The following is a 15838-nucleotide window of genomic DNA, read 5'->3' on the forward strand; positions in this document are numbered from 1 at the left end:
TTAATAATAGGTTGGAAAGGTCTCAGAACACAGAAGAACTATGTATGAAAGGGTAGAGCAGGCTCTTTTTCCTAAGACTGTGCTCCTTTAATGTGGGATGTGAGATCCCTCATACCTTCTGTAATTCTGTGAGGGCCAGTGTGATTTTCTATGTTGTGGTGTGCTGGGCTGGTAACAGCACTTCAGGAGAGGCTCACTAAAACAACCAGCTACTGGAACGCACTCTGGACCTCCTGGAGGTAGTAGCTAAGGAGAAAATTAAAACAAAACTGATTGCCATTATGAATAATGCTACACATCCACTCTGACACACCGAGTACTTTCAGCAAATGAATTATTCAGTAGACGCGTGTCAAGAAGCACTACTGAACCTCTTTTATACCAATAGAATTACATCTGCATAATATATCACTGTGACTGTGTCAGCCAAGTCAGAATTTTTTTTCTTTTGAATTTTCTTGCTTTATAGTCATTCCGGTGTATGTTCAGACCAAAGTGTGCATGTGTATTTATTTATTTACAAAATTACCTACCTATTAATGTATTTATTTATTTAAAGAGCTGCTGTAAAAGCCAGATTTCACCCTGGGGACAAAAAAAGTTCTATCTATTTATTCAAAATTACGAAAAGGCTGATCGTAAAAATGAAGCGCATAAACAGATAAGTAAATATTTCAACTTTGCATGGTGTGTCCGAAGTAAAACAATGCCAAAATTAAAAACAACCGGTAAAACAACCGTTCTTTGACAGTTGAATTTCATCTTTTGCCCTCGAATTGCTAAATTAATACTTCAGATGCCAGTAATGTTTGTAGAAGACATTGAAGAACAGGCATATGGCAGATTCACTGGCAGGATGATGTTCGACCTCTTGCTGCATCCAAACAGTGCCATCTTTCACCTTTATGCTTGGTGCAGCTGTGTTGTTCTTATATGTGCGTGGACGTTTCTTGCAGGGAGGGCTTTTGTTCTCTTTCTCCGATGTAGAATCCTCATCCTCATCTGAGTTCACCTCTGTTATAGCACATCTTTATTTGAAAACTAACAGTGTCAGATCGGGGGGAGCATGAATGTGACCAAGAGAATAAAAGTGAAAACAAAAATGCTAACTTTTACAAGTACCATAAATTTACACTGGCTGTTACAGGCTCAAATAAATGAAATGTATGTTTTCATTCTATAATAGTAATAATAATAGCCGATTACAACTCAAAACAGTTAATGCATGAAGGACTTGGGATCGAACCCTCTACCTCTCGACTTTAAGATGGCAGTTCTTACCTCTCCCAATTTCTTTTTCTATGGTTAAATTCTAGGAAAAAAAGTGCACTTGTTTTGTTATATCAGTGTCTTTTATAAAAATATTTATTTGTTATTTGGACTTCAGCCTGCATACATTATAAACTTCATGTCAGCATTTTGCCAATTATTAGTAGAGCATAAACTTTTTTCATGTTCTGCTGTAGTTATGTGTTCAACATTTCTTGCCTCGCATTTCCTGTCATCCTATATTTACACATTGTTGTAGACATGGAACACACATGAAATGTATGTGTTCCAAACAACGATATATTATTTTTCCCTATACAATTCAAGGTATCATACACCCAGATAAACAAACTTGAGATGGACAAACTTTGTACATGACTATAGCTGCGTCGGTGGGGGATGAGATAGCAGGCTGCCTGCTGCCGGTCCTGATCGGCACATTTGCCAAAAAAAAGACACTGATGAGGAGGTGCGAAGGAATTTAAGTTGGCCCGGGATTACAAGTTTTTTTTGTAGGCTTCAGAGATTCTAGTGTTAAATGAGAAGAGCACAGGAATATTTCTAGCAAAATGGCGCTGTGATGCTTGTGGATGCCAAGTGCTCAGAGTGCTTGAAGTGATCCAGTACCAGCAGCTTTCAAAGCTATAAGTAACAAACAGGACTGAAAGGAACTAACGTGCCCAAGTCACAATCTTAATACAGGGTGCTTTGAGGCCGAATAAAACATTACAGCAGAAATCAGAGCAGGAAAAGTGAGAGTCAGTGATGTAAACAGTTACAGTTTTTTAGTGTAAAATCATTTAAGGACACCATTTCCTTTTTTGTAACCTTAAAGAAGAACAAAACCTTGTTTTTAAGTATTTTCACAATTCTCATTGTCCTCCTTTCTTCTCTATCCACACGGAGGATAGCTACAATAGAAATGTAACTGTACTGTGTACACAAGATAATGAACCTGAAATAAAATGATTATGCTATAAATCAACACAGTGCAGTGAAGGGATATGAGTAATTTCTGAATTCACTGTAAAAATTTGGACAGTTCTACTGTAGTAAACTTAAGAAATCTGAAAAATATGCAGTGGCACTATTAATAGTGGGAGAAAAGAATAAAAACACCTAAAATACTAAAAACGCCATTTAGGAGCCTTTTTGAACACATTTGGCCCTTTGTTTCAACACTATCAGTCTGCAACTAAACAAAAAGTTATAAAATATGACTAATTAAGATGGAACCAAGCTATAGACATGCATCAGATTTCAATAATGAGATGATGATGCCTCCAATTCTGGAGCACAGTGCAACAATTTCAATGTCCTAATAAGCTGGTTGAGCTTGGATGGTTTGTCAATTAAATGTCTTGAAACGTCACATTTTGTAAATTGCACCTGTGTATTACTTTGAGTTTGATCATCCTACTCCATATTTATTTTTTCCTACATAAATAAGGGGCATATAAACCTAACATTTTAAATTATAATGGAAATAATGTTAATGGAAATAATGTTTAAAAGTGACAACTGTATCCTTTCAATTTCACATCAGACGTAGGTGCTGACGAAGTGAAACTCATATATAAGGATTGCAAACACATTTTATGTAATCATAAGAACATTTTTTACATAATCCATTACATTTCTACAGTGAGCAAAATGGCTCAAAATGGCTTTGAAAACAAACAACTAAAATATGTGCCTGTGTTTCAAAATTCAACTTTTGATGTGAATAGTAGCAATATGGGAATACGCTAATATACTAATCTGCTGGAAGGGGTCTTGGGAAAGGAATAAAGAAACATATCTCTATGTGTATGTAGAGCTTTTAGCAAATACTGTTAATGCAGGGCAGGTGATTGTTTGATTCCTAGAGTATGTGTTTTAATATCATGGATTCAGAAATAAAATCCTTTGTATCCCAAAAAAATGTATATATAGTACACTGAAACAGCTTCCTGACTGGAAAATTATCATGGAAATGAAGTTGATAGCCACTGCCATTTAAAGAGTTTTCCTGTTTTTGCTTTGATTTTTTGATAAAGAGAACATGTAATATGCAGTATGTTTAAAAAAAGTTAGTTCAGTGATAATTTATCACTAATCAATAGGTGAAACAATAGGTGTACCCAGCCTTTTGAAAACCTCATTATAAAGTGAGCCTCCAGAGATATGAAATTAAGAAATGTATTAATTGATTAGAAAATTAATTCCTCCTTTATGGATAAAGTGAGTAATGTCTTTTGCATCATACCTAGCTAAGGTTACTATATTTGTGATATTAAAATTACTATATGAAATGTGTAATAGGTTATAATAAAGGCTCCTTAGCTGAAACTATAAGACTTTTCTACCAAACTGTAAATCTGTTCTACCAAATTGTTAAGTACTTTGTGTAGTAAAATGTCCACATATTTTGCAGGCAGTTGGTGAGAATATTTGAAAAATAAACATACACGTTCCAAAGATCTAAAGGCAGACCTGGAGAAATCTAGAAAACATAGTGCGCTAAACAAAAAAGAGTCACTTGGTCAGAGACTGAGCCCAGTGCTGAAACAGAAACACTACAAAATCCAAGCTTAACTCTGTGAAAATGTACTTAAACATGCCTACGTTTTTCTGATAAAATGCTCTCTGGAAAGAAAAAAAAAAACAAAAAAACAGAACAGTCTGAAAAGCACACTGGCTAAATAATGCTATGAGTTTGCTTTGTTTTAATTACTGGAGGCCCTAAATGTGTGCATGGAACCAAGATCAAGGTATTTTGAAGCATGACAGCCACCATATTTTGTAAACTAGTTCTTCATTATATGTACAGAATTCTTAAACTGAATAAACATTTTCAGAGCAATTCAGGAATGGATCAAGAGAAAACAAGGAACTGTTATTATACCCTAAATCTCCGATCCCCACATGCCACATAATAATTTGGATAGGTGTTTTTCAACCAGTGTGCCGCGGCACAGTGGTGCACCAAGGGAGCTACCCATGTGTGCCGTGGAAATAGTAGTGTAGCACACCTTGATCTGAACCTGAGAGGGACAAGCTCCTTGGGTGGTCGAGACCTGAATATGAAGGAAAGAACTAACTGGAAAAGCTGGCATGATCGCAGCTCCATGATTGCTGTGTTGCTGACACAGCACTTGAGACTCATTTCCAGGCCACTAGAGTCCATCTGCCTGAGTGTTTGGTCAACACTGAGTCTCATAGGGCCGGTGGATAGTGAGCAAATGAGTTGCCTCTGAGGCAGAGAAGGGCGGGAAAAAGGATAAAGCAGCTGGGAGATGCCACCAAAGTTGTCCCTAAGTGCCAGGTCTGTGAACACTCATCTCAGAATTGCTTTTTTACTGGCTTCTGTGGGAAATTCCCGCACCTGTGGGATGCTGGGAAACACTGATCTAGATGGTCACTTGATCATTTAAAGTAATACAAAGGAAAGCAGAGATTGCTTGATCAATACAGAGGAAGGTAGCCTCAAAGATGAGGTATAAAAACATCTTATACTTCTATGAGCAGATAAGATTAGAATGTGCAAAAGTTATTAATATTAACTTACTTATGTGGCCCACAGCTTTAAATTACTGTTATGAGATTTTCTCTTAGAAATATTTTTTCTAAGCAACAGCATACATGGGAATATGGCTTTCTTTATGTTGGGTACATTTCTATGCAACTATCTTTGCAGTATACGTTTCCAGATCATAGCAATTATTTCATGGTACTGCAATGTTATCTTGTTTTGCATATGAGTGCTACCATGTTATCATTCTCATTAACAAAATGGTGTTCCCGGTTGCCAAGGAAAATGATTTTAGGAGGCACCATGTCTACGTCATTAGTTTGACGCCTTAAATATAAGCAACGACAACATTTATTTGTTCGCAGAAATCCGCGAACCAGCGAAAAATTCGTGATTTATATTTAAATGTGCTTACATTTAAAATCCGCGATAAGAGTGAAGCCGCGAAAGTAGAAGCGCGATATAGCGAGGGATTACTGTATTTCACACGGACAATGTAGCAACTTAAACTGTGAGAGAATGGGCAGGTAAGGATGTGCAGGAGGTGAGGACGGAGTGATGCCTGCTGAAGTGGCACAAAAGGTGCTTTGCCGAACTGTGTGGGAGGTCGGACCCAATAAAGAATGGAAGATGACTGATGTGGGGTGAAGGCTCAAGGGGACAGTGGTCTCTTGAACAAGCATCAAACTTCAGAGAGAAATCCCCCAAGAACAACAGTGGGAGCTGAACATGGTCCTTTCTTAAAGGGATGATAAACAGTTTTTTCAAGGACAATAAAACAGCTGCTTGTGTCTTTGTCAGTTCTTCTTCTGCTGTTGCTCAGGTTGTTACTATATTGTCTGCTGCCACCGGAGTGATAAATGTGTACCTTATCATAGCTTTGGTGTGAGAGAATATTCAGTATACATGTAATATGCAATTAAGTGACCAGAACTTAACAGATATTAATACCATACATCTATCCATCAATCTTCCTAACCCGTTTATCCAGGGCAGGGTCACAGGGCAGCTGGAGGCTACAACAACAACATTTATTTATATAGCACATTTTCATACAAATAATGTAGCTCAAAGTGCTTTACATGATGAAGAAAGAGGAAAAAAGACAAAGTAAGAATTAAAATAAGAGAACACTAATTAACATAGAATAAAAATAAGGTCTGATAGCCAGGGAGGACAGAAAAACAAAAAAAAAAAAACTCCAGACAGCTGGAGAAAAAATAAAATCTGCAGGGATTCCAGGCCGCGAGATCACCCAGTGCCCTCAAGGCATTCTACCTAACATTAATGACCTCAATCAGTCCTCATTGTATTCAGGGTTAACATGGAAGAACTAGATGATGACAGTCACTTAGAATTCTGGCCTTTAATCCATCAAAGTAGGATCTATCAGCATGATGTTTTGTATCCATGATTTGGATAAAAACTCAAATGAACTTAGTTAATTTTTTACTCATATTTTTGGTTCTGAATTTTTAGTTTTGTCTCATACTCTGATTTTTGATTAGCACATTAGGCTTTAATGCAAAAGATCTCATCTTCACTGTTTGCAACTTGAATCAGGTTTTGACTGTGTTTCATTTGCTGGTCCTCTTTCAGCCTTTAAATACAATACTTACAGAGTTTGAGAAGCAATTGGTTACATTTCTTTTTACCAATTTGAGCACAAGCAGGAGAAGTGACTTGCTCATGGTCACACAGTGTCACCAAGATTTGAACCCACAACCTTAGGGTTTGAAATCCAAAGCCTTAATCACTATGCCACACTGCTAGCTTATGTTTAATGACAGGGAGAAAATGGATCATAAAACTATACCGTTTCTCTTCAAAATGAAAAGAAAAAAAAACAATGAAAATACTGAGGAGCATAGTAGGAAACAAAGCTTTGTGCTCAGGAATTCACTCACGCTGATGCTCCTGTCTCTGAGACAGCAGTAGCAGGGCTTAGACTTTAGGCCTTGGGATTACAGAAGAATATATATTTGCCAGTTGTGCTAAGGAGAACTAATTTGACACAGAAGTAGAGAAAGTTGCTCTAAAATCTGCAATAAAATTTTAAAAAATTCAATTTCTGAAACTGCATAAATTACTAAATGGCTAATGACAAGATTATACTGTAGTTGTTCCTTTGCACATATTAAATGGCAAAAAAAGAAAAAAGCAATATACATATAAAGTTAAAATCCAATCATGCACAAATAAGCATATCACTGAAAACATATACATTAAATATTCAAATGTAAATGACTCTTAGAAATGTTATGATAAAAATAAACGATATCAGAGCAGTAATCACCTGAGCAATTTCTGTTCATCTGATGACAAAGTAGCTCTTCAAGTTCAGCTTTGCTTGTAGAATTCCGGTTAGCACATGCATACCTGCACAAAGCTAAACCTTAAAAATAATAATAAAATATAAATCAATTGAACAGAAAGGAAGTACATAAATGTTTATGAGTGCAACGGAAATAAAATTTGTAAAATTCCTCCAAATCCATTGTGTTGATGTGAAAATTATCAACCAGATGACCATAGAAATTGTCAGTAATTGAAAAATACAAATTTGTAGAAAGGTCATTCCATGTCAAATTAAACAATTTTCCAGAAATCCCATGCACTCCTGTCTCAGAAAATTCTGAAAAAAATACCAGGTGTACCCATGTCATCCAGGAGACACCCTGTAAAATTATTTTGATGTAAAATTAATACTTTCTAAGACACAGCCAATTTTGTGAGGGGAGAGGGGTGTCAAATTTGACGCAGCTTTATTTTTCCTTCAATTTTACAAGACCATATCTCAAGAACTAAACCACTTAGCAGGCTCAAATTTTGTATACTGGTACTTTATAATCTAATTCTAATATTCTGGGTCTTTACCTTTGTCATGTCTAGGCTTTCAGAAAGCATACTTCTGACATTTGATACAGCCAGCTGAATTTTTTTTATGTTTAGATAGCTACACAGGGCTCTTCAAAAAATTATAAACAAACAAAAAACTGCATCAGGGTTTGACCAGCAGACTTCTCAAAAAAATCATTTTGGGTCTAATATTCAGACCATCTTAATGTACTGTGGGAACGTCTAGGCATTTTTAAAATATTTTTTCTTCTATCCTACATGTTTCCCTTACGTTAAGTCTTAAGTTTTAAGTTTCTTATGTGAATCTTTCATTTTCACTTTCCATTCTAAACATGAGATAAATTCACCATTTGTCAGTAATGATAATCATTAAGTTCTTCATCACTAACTTTGGTATAAAATTAATGGAACAACACATGAACAACATCTGTTTGATTTATCATTAAAGGCAACACTACTTATAATGAGATGTTAACATCTTGGTATTGGAGCAGCAGGAATGTGACCCATTTCATTTCTGTTTCAATTGAAGTGCAGAAGGTAGGGCATCTTTGTATTTAATATCAAGATGATACTGCCTCCCACTGTCTGTTGTAGATAAAAATGATACACTGTAGTGGCACCCAATAAATACTGGCTCTAGGTGGACAATGGAAAGAAACTGAGCAGGAGAGTCTGGATGCATTAAACACATGAGGATCTCTAATTCCTCTTCACTCTTGCTACGAATCACATCAGTCCAACATTTTTCATCACACATGTAACCCAACCTAGCCTCCAATAGGACACTGGTCTAATATGAGGGGCACATGTGATCTATCAAGAGTGTGTTCGTGAGAGGGCAGGATCTCAGCTGCTGCTTCAGTAGTGAATAGTTGGACAGTCAATTGACGGTCTTCACCAGACACCCAGCTGACTTTGAGTTTGCCATCTTCTGTAGGGCTGTAACAGTGCTATTCTTGAGTACCAGGTACTCTTTTGGCCATGGAGAATCTCATTCTCTGTTCAGCAACATTAGATAGGACATTGTCATTTGATATGAATGAAAAATGTTTGGCATTTTTAATAACTTACTGATTGAAAACTCAATGATTACCATTATTGACATATGCCTCATTCAGCCTATGTTTAGGATGGAAAATAAACATGAAAGAATTGTATAGGAAAAGTAAGGTTTGTGTGTTGAGAAAGAAGAGACAATGTAGAATAAATTTAAAAAATGAAAAATTATCTGCACATTCGCAATGCTGTTGGGGTGCTCTGAAAATAAAACCTAAAATGATTTTTCAGATATGAGAGGTCTGCTGTTCAAACCCTGCTACAGTTACTTTTATGTTTATTACTCTTTCACAAAGAGTTATCTAAATAAAGGACAAAATCAAAAGTCTGTGTTGGTTACAAATATGTGTTTCTGTGGCCTAAACATAGCTAACGCCAGAAACTAAAATAAAATTTTGGTCAACTGCAAGGGGCTGCTTTGACCATGCAGGGTCATCTGGACCAAATGTTTTAATTTTGCCACATACTATACCAAATAATGTACCAGCGTGCAAAGTCTGAGCCTGCTCAGTGGTTTAGTTCTTGAGCTATGGACTTGTGTAAAATGGATGTATCTTGGAAAGTATTGATCTCACATCCAAAAAATTTACAAGTGGTCCCCTGACTAACTTGGTACACCTGGTAATTTTTCTAGAATTTTTTAATTCTGAAGTGCCATGGGGCTTTGGTTAATTTGAAATGGTATGACAAATACACATTATAAACATGAAAACTCTATAAAACATGAACTGTTTAAAATTATGTTAAACTTGATAGAAATATTGTAACTACATTAATACCTGCAATATATATAGACACAGCCATTATGGTGTACTAATTCACACTGCTAACTATACACTTTCTATTTTTAAGTTTGAAAAAAGCTGAGTTACAGTCCAAAGTATCAATTAATGCTCTTTCCCCAAAAAGTAATACAGGATTACTGTCAACTTGAAATTTGACACCACATGTATATTCAATAGCTTACGCAGTTTTCCATTTACAAATGAATGAAATATATTTTTTCAATTGTATCATCTATAGCTTTAAAACAGCATTGTTGAGTAGGTATCCTGTTTAACCCTAGGTGTTTCCCTGTAGGAATATGATTAATATAGTAGAAGTTTATTCCACTACCAGTTAATGCACTACTAATTCTAAAACATTAAAATTGCTACAGAAACCCAATTGGCTGGCCAAACCATAGTTTATTCTGTTTGAAGAATTTCTATTATTGTTAATGTAAAATGTTTTTTATATGATATTACTAGCAGGAGTACCCGGCGGTGCCCGGGAATCTATAACCAGTGAATTTCCCAAATAAAAGAAACACAATATAGAACAAACAGTTTTCTGATTCACATTTTATTGTAAGTTCCTCCACTCTGGATTTTGTCTGCTGTGACGTTTCAGATGCCCTTGAAATAGACTTTCTTGTGGCATCTGAAGTAGACCTTCCAATTCTACGTCTTTTTTTCAGAGGCATCAGTGGCATGGATATATTAGCGAAAAGCAGGACAATTATAATGCGTTAGATGGTATTACGCACGGAATAAGCACCACAGTGAGAGGAATTTACGTTATTTACAATATGTCGGAAAGCGAATAAATAGCATCAGTCAGTCAGAAAAAACAACACTGAAATCGTACTGTAAGTCGGAAAGTGAGCAAATAGCACCACAAATACGGAAAGCCAGTGAGAAAGAGTAGCACTGAAACCGTATTGGGAAAAATTGGCGGGGAGGGGTGCTCTGTTTGTAAGGAGCATCTATGTTGAACCCATCTATGGTGATTCCATGTAACAGACGTTGGCAATGGTAACTACAGAGAAAAATGACATACAACCGGTGCTGCGTTTGGGGAATATGCTGGGGGAATGATGCTGTCTTTTTAAGGCGAGTCTCTGTTCAAATGTGCTTGCATATAACGGACGTTGGCGAATGAAATACAGCACTATCAGTGCGTGTGGGAGTATGACCCGTGGAAACGCAGGTGTGTCAGCCGGTCACATGCACTGGGTCGTTCACGTTTTACATCCATACGGCAGTTCTCCTTCACCTGATCAAAGCAGTAGGTCTTTTTATACTTGGACACTTCCGCCATCTTAAAGAAGCATGGGCAATTTAAAGAACCATGGGTAAAGAGCAATGCAGAGAGACCAAAGCTGCCGCTAGATGGCACCGCGGTGAACGTCTGTTGTAACGTGCAGCCATCTTGTCGATGATAAGTATGGGGACATGTGCCGAACATTGTATCGATGAAAAGGTTCCCTGCTGTTCACCATGAATATTTTTCCGAACCAAACATACCCAATGACCTTTTTCTGGTCACAAAAGAGCCCCATGCCCAGTTTGGTGCCGATCGGATGCCCGGTGCAGATTTGTATGGCGGACAAACAAGCATACATACACACATCGACTCTGCTTTATATATTAGATACGTCAAAACATAATTGACATGCATTTTTTTCCAAAAACAAATTATGTAAAGGATTACCCTTTACACATTACAACATATGTTGTGTATTTTTGATCACAGCTGTGGTAAGCTATGGTTTGCCCCCAAATTGTGAGTTCTGTTCTGCTTACATATACGGATTTTGTTTGTCAATTACACTATCATTATGAAAGTTTTGGAATAACACTTCCCAATAACATGAATAAATGAAAAAAAGAATATGTTTTTTGCTAGTACACTAACCATTAGGGATTAAAACCAATCTCTTTACTGACTTTAAAGTACATGAAGCTCCAAGGCAGAAATAAATGTTACTTTTCTATCCTCAGACAACATGTTTTTTGAAAGTGTCTCATTAGTCTCTTTTCTAATTAATTTGCTCTCCAAATTTTGATCTGGAATTGTTTAAACAATGGAAGGGGTAGAGTACTTTTGTTGCCTGTCATGCATATCTGTTTTTCTTTTTACCATATTCATTTTAATATTCTCTTCCACAAACATGTAAAAATGTTTAATGTGGTCACAGCATGTACTCAAAGACTGTTTGCCAGTAACAGGTTATAAGGTTATAACATTGTTTCATTCAGCGGGGGGGGGGCTAACATAAAATTAACCAAGGGGCAAAGGATGACCTAAACGATCTTGATACTTAACATAGGCACATTGATTTTTAACCAATCATTTTAAAAACACAGATAAAACAGGGAAACCTTTTAAACCGAAGAATCTATGTAAAATGTAATAGTGGACTACACAAACATCTGTTAAACATGGATATGACAACAGCATTTAAAAAACTGAGGAGGATTCCATAAATTGAATTTGTATAGAAATGCCTGTGATATGCAGCTCATGGGAAAAGGTACACAGAAATGTTGGTCTTGCATTCTCTTTATCTTTTCAGGCCCTATATGAACATAAAAGCAGGTCTGCTCACTCAGTTGTAATGTCTGTTAAGCATTTGTGGGCAACCTTCAATAGGTGTTATTATTGTTGGAACAGAAATGAGAAGTGACTACCAAAGAAGTTCACAAGGCAATTGCCTAAGTTGCTGAGAACTGTCCTTTAGGGACACTTATCCCTTTAGGGCTATCTAGTCTGGGAGTCTTATAGAAATTCATAACATAGAGGACTGCTGGAACATCCTATAGAAGTATTAATATAGCTTCATTTTAAGGTTGAGGGATTGGCAACATCTTGATATGTCCAACTCAAAAACTGAGTATATTTAAATACACACTAAAAAAACTGAATGTATCTAAGCACTTTATATGTCAGGCAAGTACATTTATCAAAAGGGATTTTTCATGCGATAAGTCTGTTACACAGCTTCCTAAAAAACGCTCTTCATCTGTCATGGAACATGCCAATCATCAGTTTTATTAAACCTGTAGTAAACAGGTTAGAAGATGTGCAAAAGGAGCCATATTAAGAAATTAACACTTGCTCTCATATTCTACTGCATTTTTTTAAATCTTATCAGGCTGCAATTCTTAAATTGTTACTTATGTTGCAATCAAATTCAATTGTACAACTTCTTCTGATGAAGAACAGGGTGGCCAAAAACATATATAAAAAATGTTAATCTTCAACAACCTCTTCTTTCTTAGTCAGGATTGAGGACCTAACACTAGGAGAAAGAGGTGTAACAGAAACTATGCCTGGTCAGATCCCCATCCATCCATCCACTATCCAACCCGCCATATCCTAACTACAGGGTCACAGGGGTCAGCTGGAGTCAATCCCAGCCAACACAGGGCGCAAGGCAGAAAACAAACACCGGGCAGGATGCCAGCCCACCACAGGGCACACACACACACACCCCAAGCACACACTAGAGACAATTTCGAATCGCCAATGCACCTAACCAGCATGTCTTTGGACTGTGGGAGGAAACCGGAGCACTCGGAGGAAACACACGCAGACACGGGGAGACTCAATGATGTCTTATCATCAGAAAACATTTTTGCTGAGCCCTAGGCTTGTGGGAGTCACAGTCTATCCTAGCATTCTCAAGCACAAGGTAGAGACCAACCCTGGACAGAGCACCAATCCACTGCCCATTCACATACACACATACGCACACACCTACACTTAGTCATACAGGGCCAATATAGAGTTAGTGTATAACAAGAACAAGTGACAGTTTATTACTGTTCTTTCCACATCCACTTCATCAGCCTCATGAGCTGTTATTGTACTGTCTGATAACAGATGTGAATACTTCGTAATTTCTTTTTTTTTTTTTTTTATTATTAATTTTTGTAATTTCTAATATAATATTCTTAAACTTAATCCAATTCAGGGTCTTGATAGTGAAGCCTACCATGGCAGTGAAGGAAACAGTCCTGGACAAAGCTCAAGTCCATCACAGGGCCAATGTGGAATCGTCCTTCACCTAACATGCAAATCTTTAAATATGTTGGGAGAAAAACATATGAAGACATGGGGGAACATACAAGCTCCACATGGGTGCGTAATTCAAGCCTATGATGTTGCATTAATGAGCCAGCAACATTACCTTCTGTACTAAGGTGCTGCCCTCACTAATACTTTTTAAGTCTATAAATTGATTGTTATTACTTGGGAGCTTTTTAAAAGAACACGGTAATGTTGGATCTGATGTCAAATATGGTAAGATTTGGCCATGTCTTCTAGAGGATTGAATGGCATAGTTATCTTATAGAGATCGAAATACGATAACCCCTTGGGAATGTGGTATGTCTCTCTTGTTTAATTTAACGGCTAAGTGGAGCTCTGCAAAAACAGTAGAATTTTAAAACAATTTTGAAATACAAAGAAACATTTCCAAAATAAAATCAGAGACCAACATGTAGTTTCCGATTTTGTCAGTTAACCTGGAATAATGTAAATGACATCCATTTTATGTCACTGCGTATGATGCCGTATGCAAATAAGTAATCAAAATCTTTTTTTACCGCATAAAAAAGTCAATCCAAACTGGTGCGAATCAATCGCCTTTCTAATTGGCACGGCATACTGTAAACGAATACATGGGTAAATGACAGGGAAACCCCACGGATCTCGCAGTTATGAAGAAGAGACTCAACAAAATAAAGAACAAGATCGTGGATGAAAGGATGCCGCACTTCCGGTTCCAACCTGTTGGAAATAATCCAACATATCTCCGAAAGTAGCAACTAACAAGCAAACACAATATAAAGATTCTTTTCACCCCTTAACATTTCATCTGCTTGAGTCCCCTGCTTACTTTGAAATTACTTTCACGGTAAGTTAGTTAAAACGTAGCTAGTAATCACGGACTTACCTGTAATGACTACAAGTGTTATTGTTCTCATTATAAAAATAGCCATTCCGAACAAAAATCTGTGAAAAGCCAAGAATAAAATTTGTATCCACTGTTTGTGCTTCGTCTCCTCACATATCCAACGTGCTCAAGCCGCTACAGCGGGGTATCCCGTAAACTGCAATGTAGACTTCAGTTTCTCTGCAAGTGTCATTCTGTCACTAAATTGGAATTAAAGTTTCGCTTGCCAAACTTTTATTTTTCCATTTGTATTATTATTTTTTTCTTTTGTCGTTACGCAAACTACAAAACGCTTCTGTTAGATTAAATGTTTGAAAAGGTGAGTACTGAGAAGATAAAACTATTTTCCTCTGGACGTCAACCTCTAACCGAATCCTTAGGGGGCAACCTGCAAATGAGGGATCGTCTCTAAAGTTACACAGCAGCGTCAACGAGTAAACATCTGACTGGCGATGAGCCGTATTTTCTGGGGGAGGGGTTGGCTGGGTGACTGAGCTGCTGAAGCGATCAAAGAGACGCTCCAAAAAGGGCATTTTAACATTAATCACGATGGAGCGGCACTTTATGTATGTATTTTCAATGTTTAGATGGCAGCAGCTCCTAAAATGGAAAAGTAGTGGAAAGTTAATTCCACTGAGAGAAATAAACCACGTGGAAACTAACTTTCACCTATTTTCTTTCCATTTAATGAATGAGCCAAATAAGTGATAACGTTTACACCTCAGCAACTGCGTCAGCGGTAAAATTTTATTTGTGTAAATCGTAAACTATAAAAACTAACATTATTTTCAAAGTTGATTCTTTAAAGGATACCATATAATTAACCTTTTTTCAATATCTGTTAGTTTATATATTTTTCAATTGATTTTAAATTGTAAAATTATTTTGATTATTGCATGTGATTTTTATATATTTTCGGGCGCTAAATTAAAAAAGAAATAAATTTTTCTCCATCATGTAACATTTTTTCACAAAAACACATTTTTTTAAGTGTCAATTGCAGTTTTTTAATTGTTTCACATTATAATTGATTAAATATAATTATTTTAATTTAATGATTATTCATTTGAATGTAATATTTTCTAATATTAAAATATATGTTTAAAGCAAAACAGTTTTTTATTCAATAATAAGATCGTGTGATTCATATATGGAGGCCTGAAAGTTCTGTGTATCTTACTGGGTCAGCAGTAAGGGCATAATTTCCATATGTTATCATTAAGTCGGATAGTAGAGCCAAGAATTTACTTTGGGCTCAGAAGGAATGGACAGCTAAGAAAATGCTGCGTTGTGGTGCCAAAAACATTGTCAATCCAGAAAAAGTGTTGCTATCCAGTGCCAGTACTAGGTAATTCTGTACCTTAGGCCAAGCTTATTAATGCACCAACCGACTGTTCAGCAGCTTACCTGTG

The 15838-nt window shown here is 36.6% G+C and overlaps 1 protein-coding gene across 3 annotated transcripts in view; it reads right to left on the reverse strand.

Annotated features, from left to right (window-relative positions):
- Positions 1 to 14827, reverse strand: part of LOC120527435 (probetacellulin-like) — a 70831-nt gene extending 56004 nt beyond the window's left edge. For 2 of the 3 annotated variants that reach the window (XM_039750846.1, XM_039750845.1), the window contains exons 1-2: positions 14427 to 14827; positions 7080 to 7178 (exon numbers count right to left, since the gene is read on the reverse strand). In XM_039750846.1, the coding sequence (XP_039606780.1) occupies positions 7080 to 7178; positions 14427 to 14472 (145 nt within the window). In that variant the 5' untranslated portion in view covers positions 14473 to 14827. The remainder of the gene's footprint in view (positions 1 to 7079; positions 7179 to 14426) is intronic. The other variant, XR_005633331.1, reaches the window with a different exon arrangement.
- Positions 14828 to 15838: the final 1011 nt, after the last annotated feature.

The sequence above is a fragment of the Polypterus senegalus genome, chromosome 4 (genome assembly GCF_016835505.1).
Source record: "Polypterus senegalus isolate Bchr_013 chromosome 4, ASM1683550v1, whole genome shotgun sequence".
NCBI classification, from domain to species: Eukaryota; Metazoa; Chordata; class Cladistia; order Polypteriformes; family Polypteridae; genus Polypterus; species Polypterus senegalus.